The 20,640-nt window shown below is 39.7% G+C and overlaps 1 protein-coding gene across 1 annotated transcript; it reads right to left on the bottom strand.

Moving 5' to 3' along the window:
- Positions 1 to 8,151: 8,151 nt before the first annotated feature.
- TEDDM1 (transmembrane epididymal protein 1) lies at positions 8,152 to 10,130 on the bottom strand. Its single transcript, XM_049634133.1, has one exon. The coding sequence runs from the start codon at positions 9,289 to 9,291 to the stop codon at positions 8,518 to 8,520; it is 774 nt and encodes a 257-aa protein (XP_049490090.1). The 5' UTR covers positions 9,292 to 10,130; the 3' UTR covers positions 8,152 to 8,517.
- Between the last annotated feature and the right edge of the window lie 10,510 nt (positions 10,131 to 20,640).

The following is a 20,640-nucleotide window of genomic DNA, read 5'->3' on the forward strand; positions in this document are numbered from 1 at the left end:
ATAATATTTTTCAACTGTAAACTGGGCCAGGCCTATTTATGTGCTATCATGACCAGTTCAAGAAAAAGAGCAGAAACCTTTTTTATCTACATAGAAACAGTCCTAGAAATAAAAAAACAATCATTAATGAAAAGAAAGGAGACAGACGAATTTTCTGGAATATTTCCAGTTTACCAAGGTTTAAAATGTTGATTGCAAGTTGGAGCATGAGTTTGTTCACAGAGAACAACTTGTGGTAAAATAACTGTTTAGAATATTTTAATATGGAAATTATATTTTGTTACTCATTTTTTTATTGCCTTAAACGGGTTTGGGAATTAAGATCTTGTTCACTTCAAGGATAGGTAACTCATTTTGGAGTAGTCCAGGCTTTGGGTCTGATTGACCACATTTGGATCTTTCTTTGCAATGTCCTAGGATACCTGTAAATTAGCCCAAAGAGGGTCCTGAATGCTGAGTGGGGTCAAGAGAGAGTGAATTTAGTAGGGTTTTATGTTGTTTTGTATTGGTCACTCAGTTTCTGACCACTTGTCATATTTGGGTCAATCTTCCTGCCCTGGCAGCAAGGGCATGACACCTGTCCTTGACTCCATCCAGAACTTTTCATCTTGGAGGCATGACTCAAAATCTGAAAGGCAATGAGAGACTATGCATGATGGTGCCTATGGCAACCAGTGCTCAATGGTGGGGTGCCAGCAGTAGTGGCACAGTGGGAATGGCCACAAATGCTGAAAGAAGATGCTCTAGTTGAAAATGAGCTTTGATTTAAATGGGAGGTTGTGCATCGCTCCTCATCAGGGAAATACAAATCAAAACCACACTCATATATCACCTCACGCCAGTCAGAGTGGCCAAAATGAACAAATCAGGAGACTGATAGATGCTGGAGAGGATGTGGAGAAACAGGAACCTTCTTGCACTGTTGGGAATGCAAACTGGTGCAGCCGCTCTGGAAAACAGTGTGGAGGTTCCTCAAAAAATTAAAAATAGACCTACCCTATGACCCAGCAGTAGCACTGCTAGGCATTTACCCAAGGGATACAGGAGTACTGATGCATAGGGGCACTTGCACCTCAATGTTTATAGCAGCACTCTCAACAATAGCCAAATTGTGTAAAAAGCCTAAATGTCCATCAACTGATGAATGGATAAAGAAATTGTGGTTTATATACACAATGGAGTACTACGTGGCAATGAGAAGGAATGAAATATGGCCCTTTGTAGCAATGTGGATGGAACTGGAGAGTGTGATGCTAAGTGAAATAAGTCATACAGAGAAAGAGAGATACCATATGTTTTCACTCTTATGTGGATCCTGAGAAACTTAACAGAAACCCATGGGGGAGGGGAAGGAAAAAAAAAAAAAAAAAGAGGTTAGAGTGGGAGAGACCAAAGCATAAGAGACTCTTAAAAACTGAAAACAAACTGAGGGTTGATGGGGGGGGGGGGGGGGGGGGGGGGGGGGGAGGGAAGGGTAGGTGATGGGCATTGAGGAGGGATTCTTTTGGGATGAGCACTGGGTGTTGTATGGAAACCAATTTGACAATAAATTTCATATATTAAAAAATAATAATAAAATAAAATAATAAAATAAAATAAAATAAAATAAAATAAAATAAAATAAATAAAATAAAATAAAATAAATGGGAGGCTGTGCTCACCACCAATGACAAAGTATATGTGAATATCATAATAGCAGCTATGGCAGTGTGGGTATCAGAATGATCCAACCCACAGATTCCTTGTGGTGGCTATTGATCATGGGATCCCTTGGAAAAATGTGTGGGTAGGCCACTATATAAGCTCCATGGTGGCAGGGATTTTTGGCTGTTTTATTCAATGATATATCCCAAACCTTTAGAGCAGTTTCTGTCACATGAAAGTGCTCAGTAAATATTTGTCAAGTGAATGAATTAATATAAATAGGAGTCTAATCAGGTCCTTCATTCAATTTTCAGTCCTGAGTCAGACACAGAAGCTCTTAAATAAAAAGAAAGCATTTTACTATTTAGGAAGAACTGTGCAATATTTTTGCAAGAATTTATTTTGAATCTTTTTCCTAATCTTTGCTAAAGAGATGTGCTGCCATTTCCAGGGTAAAGATGCACTGTGGTAAAGGAGACACCCAGAACTTTGGGAAATCATTGCATTCTGGATCTGACCCAACACAAGGCTACTAAATATCACAGCTGATATGTGAACTCAAGTCTATCTAATTCAAATACCAGTATTTCCTATATTTGCCTGATAATAATAATCATCTTGGGGCACTTGTAAAATATGTGGACTCCTGAGCCCCACCCAGCTCTTCTAAATCAGAATCATCAGAGGAAGGACCTGATAATGTACAAGTACCCCAGGTGATTCTTATTATCACACAAGTTTGGGAGATATCTAATTCCCTTTCCCTTTGGAAACTAGAAGGTCTTGAAAGGGTCAGGGATCCAAGTCCCATGCAAAAGCCTCTAGCCAGTGATGGTGGCTTTTAGTCTTGCCACTGTTGAAGTGACAACACTCCATTTGGTTGTTAATGCCTCCAGTAGTCAAGCTCTTCAAGCTGTGGGGAAGATGGTGGGACAGTGATCAGGAGTAGAGAGTGTATTCATACAGCTTCATTGAAGACAAGTCTGAAAGCGCACTGTATTAAGGAATGTGGGTAGATATCAGTGTTATATATTGCCATTCTTTTAAAAGGAGACCTAAAAGATTTTTTTTTTTTTTGGCCTAGGTTGTGATAGCTCTTTTCCAAAGGAGGTGATAAGCTAAGGCATAACTTGAGATTAGCAAGCTACGTAGAGCTTCACCCTGAACTCTCTTAAGGTGTGTGTGTGTGTGTGTGTGTGTGTGTGTGTGTTATGCTAACAAATGAGGTCATTGATAATTGATTGAAGAAATATTGTAGGCTACCAACTCCTCTTGGAACACATAAAACATCAAGACATAATTACTTTCTTCACTTTAAAATCAAAATCACTTTAAAAAATAGTATCTGGTCTTTACATATACTAAAGAAAGCATAACACCTTTTCAAGTGTAAATGACATATTATTGGTAGCTCATTATTAATATTCCTTCCAACTTCCCAAGTTCTTTTATGGGACAACAGGGTTTTTTAGATATAACGTGTTTCCCAACAATCCTAGAATTTTCAAGTCTTTTAACCCTCTCTAGGGTATGACCCTGAATGACTCCTCTCAGTAGCTTTTGGCTAAATTATTAGGGTTTATAGAGGTGATGGTCTTCCATCTTAATATTCATTTCCTATGAAAAGAGAACCAGAGAAATGGAAGAATTGTTTAATCAGATAACCAAGTGCCTTACAGCTTTTCAGAGAAAGTGAAGTCAAGGCTCTTGTAGGCTGTTGTTTTAAGTGGACAGAATGTCTAGGAGATGTTGCTTGTCAAAATAATATCAAATAGTTTACAAAACTCTTGGAAGCTAAGTTTAGCAATGCAAAAGTCACAAGGTTGCAGAGGATGGGATCATTTGGAAAGGGACTTAGAAAGGTTATTAAACAAATATAAAATTGGATAGCAATGAATTGAAATAGTGGCAATCTGTTCTCTCAAACTGGCATCCTATTTTAACAGTGGAAAAAGAAATCACAATAATAAGGATTTAGATTAACTTTGCTGAAAGGAAATGGCACAGAGGAAGTGGTACTCTACATCCAAGTCATCTTTGTGCCTATAGTGCCTGGCACTAGTAGATGTTTGATAATGTTTTTTCAGTTCAGCTGAGAAATGGATGTGAAGGCAATATGGGAAGCTTTAAGTCCTGCACAAATATAAAGACCTAAAAATTGTCTGACTGAGGAACTGGGACACTGAAAGAGAGTAAGGGAGAGACAGAGCAAATAACATAGAATCATTGTCCAAGTGTTAAATTATGAAATCTTTCGATATATTATTGACAAATAATAACTTCTCCTAGGCATAACTGTGCCTTCTGATTCAGAACTTCATGTTTGTTATTGATTCTGGTTAGCTACCTAAGGAAAAGATACAGATGTAGAATTTATGCCTTATCCCTAATTGTTATCATCTTTGCTGATACAATAGATTCCAATCAAAGACTTCAGAATGGTGGTCAATGCAATACATAAAATTTTAAAGTCAAGGGAGGTGCAATTTCATCCTGTGTAAAGGGTTTAAAATTCTATTAGTATGTATTAGGTCTTGGTGACATTATATTACCGTAATACAGAAAGAGAATAAATACTGGAAATAACCCATTTAACAATTAACACTTTCCACTAAATAATCCATTTAACAATTGATTTTAAGGAAAGATACTGAGTTATAAGAAGTACAATCTTTTGTGACTGGTGATTAGTTAAATCCTCACTACAGGTTTAAAAAAAATAAACCTCATGGATGTGATCACACAAAGGACTCTGTCCTATAGTTCTAGGGTTGGCCTTGGTTCCTATTGGTCCTATATTATATTCTTTGACCTAAAATATGTATTAAAATTCTGAGTTTCGGACAGAGAAGCCTCAATAAGTTGGTGATGGTAATTTTACTTATTTTGGTTGAGTGGGTAAATTTAAATTTTTATTTAATTTAACAAATTTAATTCTTATTTCATAATATGAAATGTCTAAGGAGTTTTAACTAAAAAATTTGGAAATGGTATCTGTTTAGGAAATTTTTATTTACCAACTACCAAATGATTTCATTGAAAGATAATGAACAATGATAGCAATTTTAAATAATATTATTATATTTATAAATAATTTTGTCATCTAAAAATTTAATAATTACTATATTAAATGTATACTATAATATATTGAATGCTGGTTACAATATAAATAATTGCAAGTATTTTTGTTGTTTTGGCAAAACATTCCCCTTCAATTAGTAAGAGCCCATTAATAATACTCTGCCTTCAAAGTGAAAAGTAATTATTGGGTGGCTCAGCTGTCAAGTGTCTGACTTTGGCTCAGGTCATGATCTCACAGCTTGTGAGTTCAAGCCCTGCATTGGGCTCTGTGCTGCCAGCTCAGAGTCTGGAGCCTGCTTCAGATTCTGTGTCTCTTCATCTCTCGGCCCCTCCCCTGCTCATGCTCTGTCTCTCTCTCTCTCTCAAAAATAAATAAACATCAAAAAACTTTTTTAAAGAGAAGTAAATTATTAAACTTTCCAAAAAACAATTTTGTATGACTCTTCCTTAGCCACCCACTCTAGGGGGCAGGAGGTTGGTAGTTTTTTCTGTTATCACTGGTCTATGAAATCCCATAACTGCACTGCTAAGCTTGTGTTTGCTGAGCTTTGGAGTCTGAGCACAAGAACATACAAGACCTCAGAATTCCTGCCTGAACTCATCTAACAAACTCCTACTTATCCATCAAAACCCAGATCAGAATTAAACCAACATTTCATCTATGCTACAACTCTACTACATACTTTATTTACTCATTTGCTAATTATTTATTGCATGCCTAATATGTGATGAGCTAAACAAGAGCATTTTGACTATTTTTATAAAGTTTCTAAAAAGCCATTTCAACTCAAAGGGCATTGTGACACTGCTTTGTTTTGAGATATACACACACACAAATACACATACACAGACACGCACACATACACATACATATATGCATATATATATATATATATATATATGGATATATATATGTATGGATATCTATCCATACATGTATATATCTATATAACTTATGCATCTATGTACCTATGTTTCCATGTATCTATCTACATATAACCTATATCTACTGATTGAATTCTATGCTTATTCATGTCTACATATCTAAGGCTAACAAGAAACAAACAGATCTTCATTATGTTTACTGGGTGCCTCGACAGACACTTGCTTATGTATTATTCTGCCCTGCTCTTCATCACTTCATTTCTTATAAATCTATACTTAAATACTGAATGGAGAGCATTTGCCTTTCCAGGCTCATGTAAAGATGATGCCCTCTGGTGGATGGTGGTGAAGATCACACCTTTAACTATACAGCTCTGGGTTGGTTTTTTGTTTGTTTTCTAAATTTATCTTCAGTTGGTCTTACATCCCAAAGTGATTAGGATTACTGTCAGAGTACTCATACCTACCGTGATGTGAAGAATACAGAAAGATCCTTTCATCCAACCAGGCCTGTCCATTCCACCATTATATTAGGCCTCAGTAATAATCTTTTGTGTCTTTGTAGGACCCTGCTAATATTTATTATTTTACCTCAAAAATACATATTGTGAGACATAATAATATTTGGAGGCATTAATTTACTACCAGAGATTAGTTCATCAGTGTCTAACAGGACCTCAAAAGAAACTACTCAGAAATGGACAGATCTGTCGACATGTGGCTTTGATATCTCTTCAACTTTTACCTTTGCAGAGAGACAATATCCTAAAATATTAACATTTTGGCTTTTTTTGTAAAAAACAGTTATTTACAATAACTTTACCCCCAATTAATGAAAGACTGCCTCAAGATGAGGTTGGGTTATAATTGCAAAAAAGAAGAGTCAATTTTTAGGTTAAAAACATCCAAATTATGCCCTTAATACAAAAATAGGAGGCCTGAATGAATTAGAAAACAGAATTTTGCCATATCACTAGGAAAGAGTGTAGAGGAAAAACAGATTCCCTACCTTCCCAATCTCAGGACACTAGAGGAGGTTCAACTAGGCTTTAGGAAGGAGGGACTGCAAAGCTAGGCAAGGCCTGAAAAATACCCAAGTTGTGGGGGAGAAACAAGGGGATGGGACCCAGAGGCGACAACCAGGAACAGGGCAGAACCTACAGAGAAAACTGCATACCTCCACTGGTCACCAAAACCAAGGAGAGGCACAGAAGCTAAACTAATGCCTGATAAATATTTTATTCCACCCCAGGGACCACTGCTTATTTCCAATGGAGAGCAGCATTGTTACCTGATCAAATATCCCACTGGCGCAAGGTGTAAGCCTTCCATGGAGAGCTGCCTGCTGGTCACATGCATGCCATGGCACATTCAGAGACATTGCTGACCCCCATCAAAATGACACTGGGAAGCACCTCCCCCTTTGCAGCAACTCAGAATGCTCACAAGCCCCCCAAACCATAGAGTAGAGAACCTTCATGACCAGACAATAATTCATCCCTGCTACACTTTAACGCTTGAGCAAGAAAATTAACAAGAGTAACGCCAGAACCAAAGAAAGATGGGTATGTCTAGTTCTCCTAGGAACCAGAAGAAAAAGGGAAACTAGAAGGATGATGACCCCCTAGAACCCCTGCCTCAGCCTCACTCTGTCCTAAGCCTGGATATTATAGCCATGACCAAGAGTAAGGGAAGCTTGACATATTCTTCATATCCTGGGGTGGCAGGGAAAGAAGCATAACAGGTGTCATAAAGACATTCTTTTGCAAGTTGCCAACAATTTAACTTTACTACTCAGAATTCGACCTCCCTTGACACTCAGATACAGCATTATGTGACATAGCTAAATGTCTGGCTACCTTGAGCCAGTTTTTAACCCTTTGAGGTTTTAGATTATCATCTATGAACCTACATGATAAGACAGTTGTGAGGATCAAAAAGAAAATTTCATGGAATAAATAAGCCATTGAATTCTCCTACATGTAAGAGCCAGAAAGGATTGGCTCCAGGTGAGTGTGCTACTTGGAAATTGATTGAGGTGTGTACAGAGCAATGGGCTGATTGCTGATCTACCCAGGGAGAAGAATCTGACAGACTCTACACTCGGGGAGACCGATCGATAAATTCTGGAAGCACATGAGTCCTTTTGAGACCTCACTCTGTGCAAGGTGTTGCTCTGTTCTGATAGACCCTGCAGAAGAAATTGCCTTCAAGGATTGTGGTGGTGTTACCATGGCATCACATATGTCCTAACTCCTCAAAATGCATACATTAAATATGTGTGATTGTTTTTATATTAAGTATATCTCATTAAAGCTGAAAATAAAGGATTTCTTTGATAAATCATAACCTAAGGAAAGAATTAAACAATAGTTCTCTGAGTTATTTATAGTGAAAATAACAGTTTAGATTTAGTATGGGTATTGAAGAGAGAAAGGGTGAGGAGGTGGTTATTATCATAGGTAAATTATTATGATGTACTAAATGTAACTAGGGCTCAGTATGCTCTGGGGTGGGTGAGGATATTTATAAAGACCCAAAGACAGGATATAGTTCATTTATTTTCATGCTCTCCTGGGAGGGATGTGAAGAATACAGAGACGAGCAAGGCAAGCAGAATGCCTTGGTTGGAGTTGAGGAGAGAGTAGGGAGGTGGGGGAAATAGTTGGGAAGCTGAGAATGAAGGTCATAGTCACATATCTCTTGTGTTTCATTTGTCTTGCCTCTGCACCCTGCTCAGCAAATGAGACTAAGAAAAGCCAGAAGGGGTGAAGGGTATGCCCATCCCAGCAGAGTCTGTTACCTCAGTCATCTTCTCTGACACCTGCACTTCCCACAACTTCTCTTCCAGGTATTCCAGAATGTGCAGGTGACAGAAACCATTCCTGGCTTACCCAGGTTCAAACATCAACAAATGTAACAATACCACAAAAAAGAGAAGCCATAGACCCAGATCATCAAAATGGCAATGGAAGCCACATGCCAGCAGAAGAAGGTGGTGACAAATATAATGTTGTTTTTGTCATCATCCATCCATTTATAACCAGAAATTGGTTTGTACAGCATAAAGCCTATCTGAATCAGCCAAGAGCCTGTCATCATATAAAAAAAGGCCTTCATCACCCAGAGTTGCAGCATATCAGGGGCCCACAGCTCTGCGATCACCACCAACGCCAGCAGGAATATGGCCTGAGTGAGCAGGATGTGAGACTGCAGCTCCACACCTTCTGAGTCCTGCATGTGAGACACCATCAGAGGCAGAAACAGAAACATGCCCAGGGCTTGGGCACCTTGCTCCAGAGCAGCACACCTCTGGGGTAGCACGTTCTGGCTCACCACATCTACACACCCGCTCAGGAAGAAGGTCATATATAGAGTGAGATGCTGCCACTGTTTGCGGTACAAAAAGTTTCTCTGATGATATATCTTGCTGATGAGTACAAACTGTCCATGTATGTTATGCAGCTCTTGAACTACTAAAATGCAGGCACTTAATATCTTCACCAGCCCAACATAGTGTATTTGTCTCAGCCTTGCCCATCTTCCTTTGCTCCAGGGATGGCGTGGCAGATACTGGACAGGGTAGTTGCATATCAAGGCCCTGGAGACTAGTCGTGCATGATAAAGTCCATAGAAGAAGAGAGACAGTCCGGGGTACAAATGACCTTCAAAGCCTCCCATGGGACTGAAGGTAGGTCTGACCAAAAGCAGAGACAACCAGCTCAGAAATGGTCGCCTCAGGTTCTAGAGTGTGGAGGGAGCTTCCTGAAGTCTACTTATATCCTCTCTCCAGCTCATTGCATCTACATACAGAGGGGAAATGGTTTTGGAGGAAACCCAAATTTACGGTGGGGTGGGTGTCATGGTTTCCGTTCTGGTCTTCTGCTCTGGTTCATTGACAGCTAACCATCCATTGCCAATGAAATAAGCATATTCGCCATCACAATGCCTGGGCATCTGCAGTTCTTGGAGATTATGCTAAAGGCCCCCCTTGCCTCTCTTACTTGTCCTTGATGTTCCTTACTTCCCTCTCAAAGTCACAGAACATAAAAAAGAACTGAGAGAAAGCATGGAGAATACACAATGTCTGGCATATCTCTTAAGACTCCTCGCATATAATCTCGTATAATTACTAGGTATAAATAAATGTATTCTCACAGGCATAAACAGTCTTAAGAGTCACAAGTAAACCTACACAATACCCAACTACTCTGATGTTATTTGAGGATTACCAGAACGATATTCACTCCTGAGAATCTCCTGCTGATCTCCAGATCAGAAATGACATGCCACCACCTGAGATTCTTTCCTTTGGGCTGAAGCAATGTTTTTCCAAGTTAAAATGCAGGTGAATAGGTTCTACTCAGAGGTACTGATTCTGAATTTCTTGGGGGTGGTGTCTTGTAATAAGCATTCCAAGAAACGTTCCCAGGTAGTTCTTAGGCACATTAAATTTTGAGGATCACTGAGTAAAATGTAGGTACTGGTAAGAAAGAAGATCTTATTGAGGTGCCTGGCTGGCTCAATCAGTTAGTGTCTGACTTCAGGTCAGGTCATGATCTCACAATTCAGTGTTCAACCCCAGCAACAGGCTCTGTGCTGACAGCTCAGAGCCTGGGCCCTGCTTCAGATCCTGTGTGCTTCTCTCTCTCATTTTGCCCGTCTCCAGCTTGTGCTTTGTCTCTCTCTGTCTCTCAAAAATAAATAATCATTAAAAGTTTTTTTTTAAAAAAGAAAGAAGATCCTATTAAGCTAGTAACCTTAGTGTGAATTAGCCATCAAATATTTTCTCTCATGAAATAAGCATTTAGTTAGAATGTAATGGTCATATTACCCTTCATGACAGTCAATCAAGTACAAGAATGTCTCAAGTTAAATTTGTGTCATATTGCTCCTATATATTTCCATTTTGGTTTATTTATTGGTAAATTCTCTTTTGTTCCTACTATCAATGGATCTTCCATTTTATTTGATCAGTTTTACAAATACAAAAAACTATAATTTTATATTGATCTTCATATTAATCGTCTTGTTGCATGTAGCTACTGCTCTTACTAATTTTCAAATGATTTTATATAATCATGTTATCTTCAGTAATGAAAAAATAATCTCCTCTTATATATACTTTTGTCTTTTCTAATTGCCTTTTCCAATTGCATTAGCATGATAGAATTCTATTGTTGTTTTAACTATGAAATCTCCTGGGAAGTGTCTCCTCAAGCCCTGGGGGTTTAGTGGGAGCTATCATTTTCTGATAAATCCTGCTTTCCCAGTCACAAGTCAGACAAGGGACGAGCCCCTAATCCAGTGAGGCTAATCTAAACCCTTCAGCAAAAATTTTTTTAATCAAAGAAAACACCTCTCAGATCTTTCATAGATTATATCAATTCTGTTCACAGGTGAACTAATTAGCATATTTGAATTTTATTTCCTTCTCCATGGATCCAATAACATATTAGTTATCTGTTGCTGTGTAACAATTTAACACAATTTAATTTAGTGGCTTAAAACATCATGCATTCATTTCAGTTTCTGTGGGTCAGGACGCAAGACAGCTCTCTATGGGACCTCTGCTCACAAGTCTCACAAGGTACAGTCATGGTGACACCCAGGCTGCACTTCATGCTGAAGCTGAGTCCTCTTCCAAGTTCACATGGTTGTAGCAGAATTCCATAGGACTGAGGTCCCATTTGCTTGCTAGTTACCATTTCACATGTACCAGATAGACAAAAATGAGCTTGACAACAGTCTGACAATGTGAAATAAATAGAATGATTAATACATTGCTAGTGGAAATGTAAATGATACACTTTGTTAAAGAATTTGATGTTATGTGGCATTATGTAGTAAAGTTGAAGATACATATCCTTACTTGTATAAACTGTACAGTAACTCTCATACATGCATAAAAGGATCATATTTAGGAATCTCCATAACAGCACTGTCTATAACTGGCAGAGAGAAGGAGGAATAATCAAAATGTCTTTCAACATTAAAATGTATAGATAAACTTTTTTTATAAAATGAAAATGATAGAGAAGTAAAAGTGAAAAATGAAAAATACAGCTATAGTCAACAACATTTTGATAGTTAATTTTATGTGACAACTTGACTGGGCCACAGGGTGCCCAGGTTAAATATTATTTCTGGGTGTGTCTATGAGATTAACATTTGAATTTAGTAAAGTAGATTATCCACCCCAATGTGGGTGGCTCATGAAATCTGTTGAGAACCTCAATAGAACAAAAGGTAGAGGAAGATGGAATTCATCCCTTTTTCTTCCTGCCTCTATACTGGACTGGGACATAGGTCTTCTTTTGCTCATGTACTGGGGCTTATACCATCAGTTCCCTTGGCTCTCAAGTCTGTAGACTCTGACTGGAATTATACTACAAGGTCTCTAACCTAGAGACAGTGAATGTGGGATTTCTGTGCCTCCATAATCACATGAGCCATTTCCTCATGATCAATCTCCTTTATATGTATACATCTATTGGTTCTACTTCTCTCGGGAACTCTGACTGATACCAATGTGGAACTTCAAAAATATAATTTTATGTGAAAAAAGAATGTCACAAAAGAATATATACTGTATGCATATATATACTGTATGTATATACACGTGTGTGTGTGTATATATATATATAGTTCAAAAATACACAAAACTAAACAATGTGAACACATATGTGGAACATAAATCAAATTCAGGAAAATGTTTACCCCCCAGAGGGGAAGAATAGGATAGATTTGAGAGAGACGCAGAGGCATGGAAAATAACAATGGTTTTCTGTTCTTATAGCTGGTGGGGACCACAGGAGTGTTGATTGTATCCCAACTCTGTAGAGTTTACATGTAGTCTATAAATGTTATTTTTTATCTACTGAATATTAATTTTTTTATTTGAGAGAGAGAGAATGAGTTGGGGGGGAGGGGCAGAGGAAGAGAGAGAGAGAGAGAGAGAGAGAGAGAGAGAGAATCTCAAGCAGGCTCCACATGGAGGCTGACGCGGGGCTTGATCCCACCAGCCTGGGATCATGACCTGAGCTGCAATCAAGAGTCAGATGCTCAACTGACTGAGCTACCCAGGTGCCCCAATATTAATTTGCTTTTACAGAAGTAAGAAGACTAAGTAGAAGTGCTGTGTAGGTAAGTACGAATTGATGTCTGTTAAGTCCACTTTAGGGTGAGAAGGTGGGAAGACAGCTGTTTGCAATAGGTCTCTCCAAATGCCAAAATGAGTTTTTCTCTAGGACATCAACACTTACATGTATCATTCTACAACTGGCTGTTTTTCACTTAGTCGTAGAATGTGTTGGAGGCAGAGCTATTTTGTTATATGATAGCACTATTGATTCCATTTAATATTATCATATTTATCTAGCCCCATAGTGTTGGACATGTTGGTCTAGCTGATTTATTTTTTAATAATAAATTCTGATTAAATATTCTTCTTTAGAGTACATAACCATAAACAGCATTTCTGAGTCACAGACTATTTTTTTTAATTTAATAGTTAATTAATGAATCTCCCTTGTGGTCATACCAATTTTCAGTCACCCCTACAATATATTAATCAACAAGTTCTCTGCATTATTTATCCCCACCTACTGCCTTTGTCCAAGCATCACCAACTCTGCATTGTTGCAACATCTCTTAACTGAGTTCTAATCCTCATCTATTCCTGTCCCCATTGCAGCCAGAGTGAGCTTTGGGAATAAAGAGCAAATAATGCCACTGGCTAATTTAAATTCTCCAGTAGCACCCCATTAATTTATGGATAAAATCCATACCCTTAGAATAAGCTTGAAGGTGCCTCTTACTTTGGCCTGGCCTCATTTCCAGTCCCTCCTCACATGTACCATTGTCTCCAGGCATATCAGAAGCTTCCAGTTCAGTCTTGAATGGTCTTCCTGTTCCACATTCTTTTTCTATCCAGGAAACTCCTCCTTTCTCCTTTAAAGCTCCGCTCAAGTACTGTCTACTGTCTCTCTTTCCAACTAGGAAAGAAATCTCTCTATGCAACTTATACACATCTCTATAGTTACACTTATACACATACACTTATGCACATCTCTACAGTCACATGGTTTTACCACTCTTTATTTACTGGGAAGTATTTGAAGTTGGAGACCATGTTCTGTCTTCTTTGTCTCTTTAGAATCTAGCCCCACACCTGGAGGTGCTCAGTGTTTGATAAATGAATAAATGAGTGAACTATCATATGAACACATGGTCTCTACCATAAAATGTTTTATAATCTAGTTATAAAGACAGTAGAAACATACAAATGACGCAAAGTCGCTAATTCTAAGAGCTAAATATCGAATAAGTGAAACAAATGTCCAGAACTATTTAATTAGAGGAAAGAGTTCACTCCTGCTGTCGAAGTCAAGACAAATACAATCATTCACAATGAACAGCTGGAGAGACTAACATATATAAGTTCAAATTTTATCTTCCAACTCCTTTGTCCTTGGATGAAAAGGGTGTGGAGGACTTGGCATAATTGTAACACAAATATTCACTCTCTTGGGGGGCAATATTGCCCCTATGGAGAGCACATGGTGTAAACCAATGGTAGAGTGTAATCCCAGAAAAGAGCTTAGTAATGCAGAACAGAGCTCATATTCAAAGAATGTCTGTCTTTCAGTGATAGGCGTTGAGGGTTCATTAGTGAGGGGTAGACTAGATGGTCTCAAAGAGTCTACCAGGTTCTGCATGTGTGGCTGTCAGAGCCCACATATTTCATGGTGAAAGTCCTGGTATAGTAATTAGGAAAGTCATGTGCTATTAGAGGGATGTAAGTGAAAATTTCTCTCCTCTTACTCCTCTCCAGACAATAACAGAGGGACAATTATATGGAAGATGAATGTGTCATCTAAAAGGATGAAAGGAATGGGCATACCCTATTTGTTGGGAGACTTATGGCCAAAAATAAGTGGAATGTAAATCAGGTCCCTCTGTTTGCCCAAATGTGGCAGAAGCAAGTAGTTTCCCCTATTGAGCCAGATATACCACTGATGGGGCAGACAGCTGGGATGAGAAAGGAGCAAGTGCCAAACTCATTAACTGATGTCTCATAGCCTACAAACAAGGCCTCCACCAGAGGCAACCCTCCTGGTACTACTGTAGATACTTGGCTACCCCTAAGAGAGGGTCTGGTGGGCACAAGTCCCAACAGTAAGGTATGAATCTTGCTGGTCATCATAATCATCTCAGAAATTTTTAAAAAATAGAGTACTAAATTTTTACCCTGACCCTACTAAATAAAGTCTCTGGGTGGGAAGCCTAGGAATCTGCATTTTGAATTATAACCACTGCCCCCCTCTCCTGTCCTACCACTGGTGATTCCAATTCAGGCCATCTTTCCTGAGGCTTGGAAACCATTGCTTTAGACTAGAAAACACCATCCTGGTCATTAGGCTACACTTGGGCTCCATCTTCCTGCTTTCACAAACCCACAGATTCACCCAGGAGTATGGGGTGACATCTTTATCAAGGCAGAACCCAGCAATATTTATCAAGAGAGGCTGTCATGCAGAAGGAAGAGAGGGAGGGCAGAGGTTGGAAGAGGCTAAATGAAAGATGGGTAGGGGAGGGAGAAGGAAGGGAAGGTGGAGGACAGAAAGAAAAATGGAGAAAACTGAAAGAGACATGGACGACAACTCAACAGAAAGGAAAGAAAGGGTGAAAGCAGCCCAGAGTCTGAGAAGAGAGAGACAAGGAAAAGGGGAATTGGAGGAGACAGAGGCTGTGCTCTCTCTCCCAAGGATGTGAGAGAAGTAAAAAATCCTCCATGTCCAGGCTCCAGGAGACCTTATTGGTTAGTGATTAAGAAAATAAGGAGTCTGATCTGTGTTTGAGACCTAGTTTGGCCATTTGTTAGGTAGATGCTTTAAGACAAGGTATTTATCTTCTCTAAGACTCATTTTCCACACAGGTAAATGTGGGATTGCAAGGTCTCCATGAAATACTGTAATTTAAAGCAGGTTATAAATATAAAGTACTTTAAGTTGGTAATCAGAGGGCTGAATGAGACTATAGAGTCAATTTCTTCCAAATCCCTCTTTTCACAAAGGAAGAAACTGAAGCATAGATGGTGACTCACAGGATGTCACACAGTTAGTGAGTTAGTTCGTAACAAATTCTATGCCGAGATACTGGGTCACAAGCTGACTGCCTACAAGGAATACAAGAAAACACCAGCTCCACATGAAACAAAGTATAAGTGGACCAAGGCTGTGAGCCCCTGTGAGGAATAAGCTTAGGAATTCTCTGAGCCTGCACTGATGGGTTAATAAGGCAAAAAGAATCAGAAAGCCATAGGATGAACACACCCAAGTTTTGGGTAAACAAGATTAGGTAAGTAAGATTAGGTAAACTGGGCAAAGGCCCCCAGTATAGGACAAATGGGGCAAAGACCCCCAGTATAGGACAAATGGGGCAAAGGCTCCCAGTATAGGACAAAGATGTACAACAATAGCAGAAAGCTGCTTTCACAGAAAGGAAGGAAGGACCAAATTAGGTAAACAGGTAAATAGGGCTATAGACCACAGCAGGGTAAGTTGCCCAGAGTGGAGCTAATTAGCAAAAGAAAGATGCCTTGTTGACCCTAAGGTAGCATGTTCTGTCTTTCTTGTCTCCTAGGCCAGTTTAGGTCATCAAGGGCCTCACGTTTGCTGTGAACAACCTTCCACCCAGCACCAGAATCTTGTTTTGTATTGACCAAAACCCCTAACACCTCATATCTCCAAAACCCCCTTTCCCCACACCCATGAGTTAATGTTTATAGTTTCAGTGTCTCTCTGTGCACGCCCATCATGCTTGTAAGCCTTCTGATTTAATAAAAATGGAGCAAGGACCCTTATTCGGGGCTCTTGTCTTCTCCCAGACATTAGCCTCTGTCACATTTTCAATCCTGTGTCTTTCTCTCTTGCTGGACAAGAGAAAACTTCAGACCCAGAGTCTACGACAAGCCCCCTTCTCAGCTAGCCCCTCTATTGATGGGGCCTGAGATCCCAAAGAGCCCAGCCCTCCAGCAAGCCCATGGGCTGGATCTGGATCTGTCTCACTCTGTCCAGTCCCGCAAATCAGTTATTTGAAGCTGGGCTTCCTGGTAGAAGGATGTGTTGGCTGCAGGGGGAGTGGCTTGTCAATATGGATTACAGAAACAGATACTTGGTAACAAGAATTTATTTGTCTTTATCCAGCACCACCCAAGGAGAAAGACTATATTTGGGAGAAAATAAGTACCCTATTATAGGAGTGAAGTCTTTTTGAAAAAGGGACAATTTGTCAAGCCTTTTTTTTTTTTTTTTACCTGCAAGTTCATTTAGTTATCTACATTCTGAGTCAAGGTTCTGAGTTAAATTATCCCTAGGCTACCTTGATCCTAGAGTGAGGGGTTGGGTGGCAGGGAGCATGGATGGATGGTGGGGAACAGGGGAGTATCTCATTAGTGGGCACTGATATTTCTGTCACTGGAAAGACATATCCTCTAATGTTAATGAATAAATCCTGCCTTCTTAAGATCCCCAAGTCCTGCCCCTCCCCACTTTCTGCAATCCCAGATACAGTTGTCTAATGTTGCCCAGATCACATGTTTACATTTAAAGGAGACACCTCAGAAACACCAGTGCCTTGATTTGATTCATTTCAATTCCGTGAATGTGTATTAACTACCTGTAATCACCAAGACACTGTGCTAAAAGCGGGTATTACAAAGATGAGTAAGACATGACACCTGTCCTCAAGGAACTCAAAAGCAGTATGTTGCCACTCAAAGTGTGGCCCATAGGCCACCAATGTCAGCATCACTTGGGAGTTGTAAAAATTCAGACTCCTAGGCCCCAAATCAGACCTACAGAATCTGAATCTCTAGTTGATTTGTATGCATATAAAGTTTGAGAAGCACTGATTTAGTAGGAAAGACCCAACAAAAGCTATTTTGAATTAAATTTTATGTTGGTGGAATAAACCAAGTATAATGGGGAAATAAAGAAGAATGTGGTTAATTAACTCTGATGGAGGGGCAGACATTTACACTGAAATTTAACTTGAGCAGGTCAGTAATGTGGGAATGGGGAGCAGATGAGAGATGATAGGAGCATTCAGGTGTGGAAAATAGCATGAACAAAGCTATGAATGTGTATGGTGTGTGAGGGCAGGAGTGAGGGTGAGGATAGGCCCCATGCAGAGCCAGACTGGGACAGACTGGAACAAAAGTCTTTCAAGAGCTTTTAGATGTCACTCTGGGATGGATGGCACCATCCAGGCTTAGACATTGTGTGCTCCTTTGTGCTGAATTGGCTGGGGAGTCTCTTTCTACCCTTGTTACCAGCCCTCCATGCTAGGAGCTGATCAGCGCATGGACAGGAAGAGGCCTATTCTCAACCTCTAGCCCTCAGTGACCCCTCTGGGATGAGGGGCTGATGTTTTCAGTCAGCAAAGGATGCCGAATCTCAGATCTCATGCCAGGCCACCTGGTCCCTGGCAGCAACTCTGCAGAGCAACCTTGGGAGGGAGTGGATGCACAGATTCCCACAGATTCCCATGGACTCCCACGAATTCCTGGCAGCCCAAACAGTCTTTAGGGAGAAGGCTTCCCTCTTATTCAGGTTGTAAGGGAAGTTGACTGTGGAGAAAGTCAAGAAAGTAATGACAAATACTGGAAAAGGATCGAGGCAGGGTCTGGAGGCTGGGTTTCAGTCCCAGCCTGGCCTCTAGACCAAAAGGAAGTCTCTGGGCCTCAGCTGTAAAATGAAGACGATGGTATATGATTTCCAGGTAGCCCTGATAGCCTGTGATTATGGCATCTTCTAGTCTTTGAAAGGGCCACCATTTTTCCATTTTACAACTACTTACATTCTCTTGGAATTCACTGCCCAGTGGCAAAATAAAACATTCTTCTTAGGGACACAGTCTCTACCCAACACAAGGGCATCTGGGTTATACTGTACATTAGGATTAAATTCAGGTGAAAAAAAAATTATCTATTTGTGTATCTATCTCTATATGTACTTAATCATTAAATAGATGTTAAGCATCTACTATGTGTTTTGTTTGGTAGCTGAATTGGGCACTAAAGTAGAAGCCTGAGTTCTGGCCAAAAATTTTCTCACATATATGTGGAGAAATATGACACATCTTAGTATAGAAGAAAGCAGTACATAATTCCATAATAAAGTGTTTTATTAATGATAATTGTTAACATTTCACAGTGCTAAACACCTTATAGGAATTACTGCCTTCATTCATACAGATCTGTGAGGTAATAAATCACTTCGGATGTTTGGGTTGTGAATGATAGAAAACACTGATTCCACTGGCTTAAGCATTAAGACATGTATTCTCTCACTTAATGAGAGCTTCACAGGTAGTGCAGCTCCAGAGCTGGTAGTACAGTGGCTGAGTGAAGTCATCAAGGACTCAGGTTATTTCAAGTTTCTCTCTCTTCTATTCTCATTGGTCTTGTCCTCAGACTAGCAAACATCATGGTTTCAAAATGCTGCCACACTTCCAGATAGCACCTCCATACAGAATATCCAGGGGCAGAAAAGAGAGCTTTGTTTTTCATCATGTATCTAAAATCACCCAGCCTGGAGATATACTCTATAGAGATAGATAGAGACAGATATATATAGATATATATATCTATATGTATAGATATAGATATATACAGATAGAGATATATAGATAGATATGTAGATAGATATAGATATATATATATAGAGAGAGAGAGAGAGGGAGAGAGAGAGAGATACATAGATGATATAGATATATACATAAAGTATTTCTTTATGATGGGGACATCTCCCTTACTGAACCTGGATTTCATGCCCACACCTAAACCCAACAGCAGTAAGGGAACCACCACTGGGCTCAGCCTGCTTCACTCTCTGCAGCTGTGGCCAGTGCCCAGGTCCACCTCTTCCGATACATGGGAGGAGGAGAGTAACTAGCCCCCCCCCCAAAAAAAAAAGAGGGAGGAGAGTATTTCTTTAGGATGAAAGAAAAGGCAGGTGGCTAGTAAGAAGGCAAATAAACAAATAAATGTTTCCATTTTACAGTTTGAAAAAACAGAAGTTTTGAGAATTAAGTAATTGGTCCAAGATCATACAATTTGTACAGAGTAAAATTGGAATTCCAAATGGAGCCCATACCCTGACACATTCCAAATCAGGTCTAAGTGACCTGCACCTTCCCTGCCTTCCTGACATCTACCTCCAAGCAGTTACTCACCCAGGGTCAGAGGTTCCTTGCCCCCTCCGGTGCTGCAAAGCACATCTGTTATTTGCTCTCCCAGCCTCCTCCAGGGCAGGGACTAGGTCTCATTCATCTTTTTATTTCTCTTTCCCCTCCACCCTCTAACACCACTGTGCTCACTTGCTTGTAAAATAAGTCTCCATCTGTTATCCCTATTAGACCGATTTTCCTCCTCAGGATAGAGCACATGTGCTTCCTTTCTTTTGCTTCTTTCTTAGCATCACTGCTGCCCAGAACTCAGCCCTAATACTGGGAAATATTCAGAATAAGTAAAGGCGTAGACACTGGGTCCAGACAGGAAAAAGGTTCAATTCCAGCTCTGCCATTGACCAGACACGTGAGTTCAGGCAAATGACTGCACCTCAGCCTAGTCTCCTTATCCATAAAATGAGGAGATCTACCACACAGGGTTATGGTAAGGATCGAAGGAAATAAGAGTTTAGCACACCCCTCAGTAAATGGGAGTTCTTGTTTTTAATTAACTAAATTAATAAAAATGAAAACTCACATGAGCACAGTATATCACAGTTTGTAGAACATTCTTTACATGATCTCATCTGACCCTCATTAACAGCCATGTTAGGTGAATGTTGCTCCCTCTTTGTGAAGGCGGAGGAAACAGACCCTGAGAGAGGTTAAGAGCCTCATCTGTTTCAGGTTCTTTTAGTACATTCTATGGTACATTCTTGGGTGCTTTTCTCCTATTATGTGTGTCAGGGGACCCTTCTTGTTGTGGATTATCTCTGTCATGAGTTGAATTGTGCC

This window comes from Panthera uncia, chromosome F1, assembly GCF_023721935.1.
Source record: "Panthera uncia isolate 11264 chromosome F1, Puncia_PCG_1.0, whole genome shotgun sequence".
In the NCBI taxonomy this organism is placed as follows: Eukaryota; Metazoa; Chordata; class Mammalia; order Carnivora; family Felidae; genus Panthera; species Panthera uncia.

What these genes read in the sequence shown, in the direction of transcription:
- TEDDM1 (XM_049634133.1), bottom strand. Translation starts at nt 9,291, where the DNA reads ATGGGAGGCTTTGAAGGTCATTTGTACCCCGGACTGTCTCTCTTCTTC.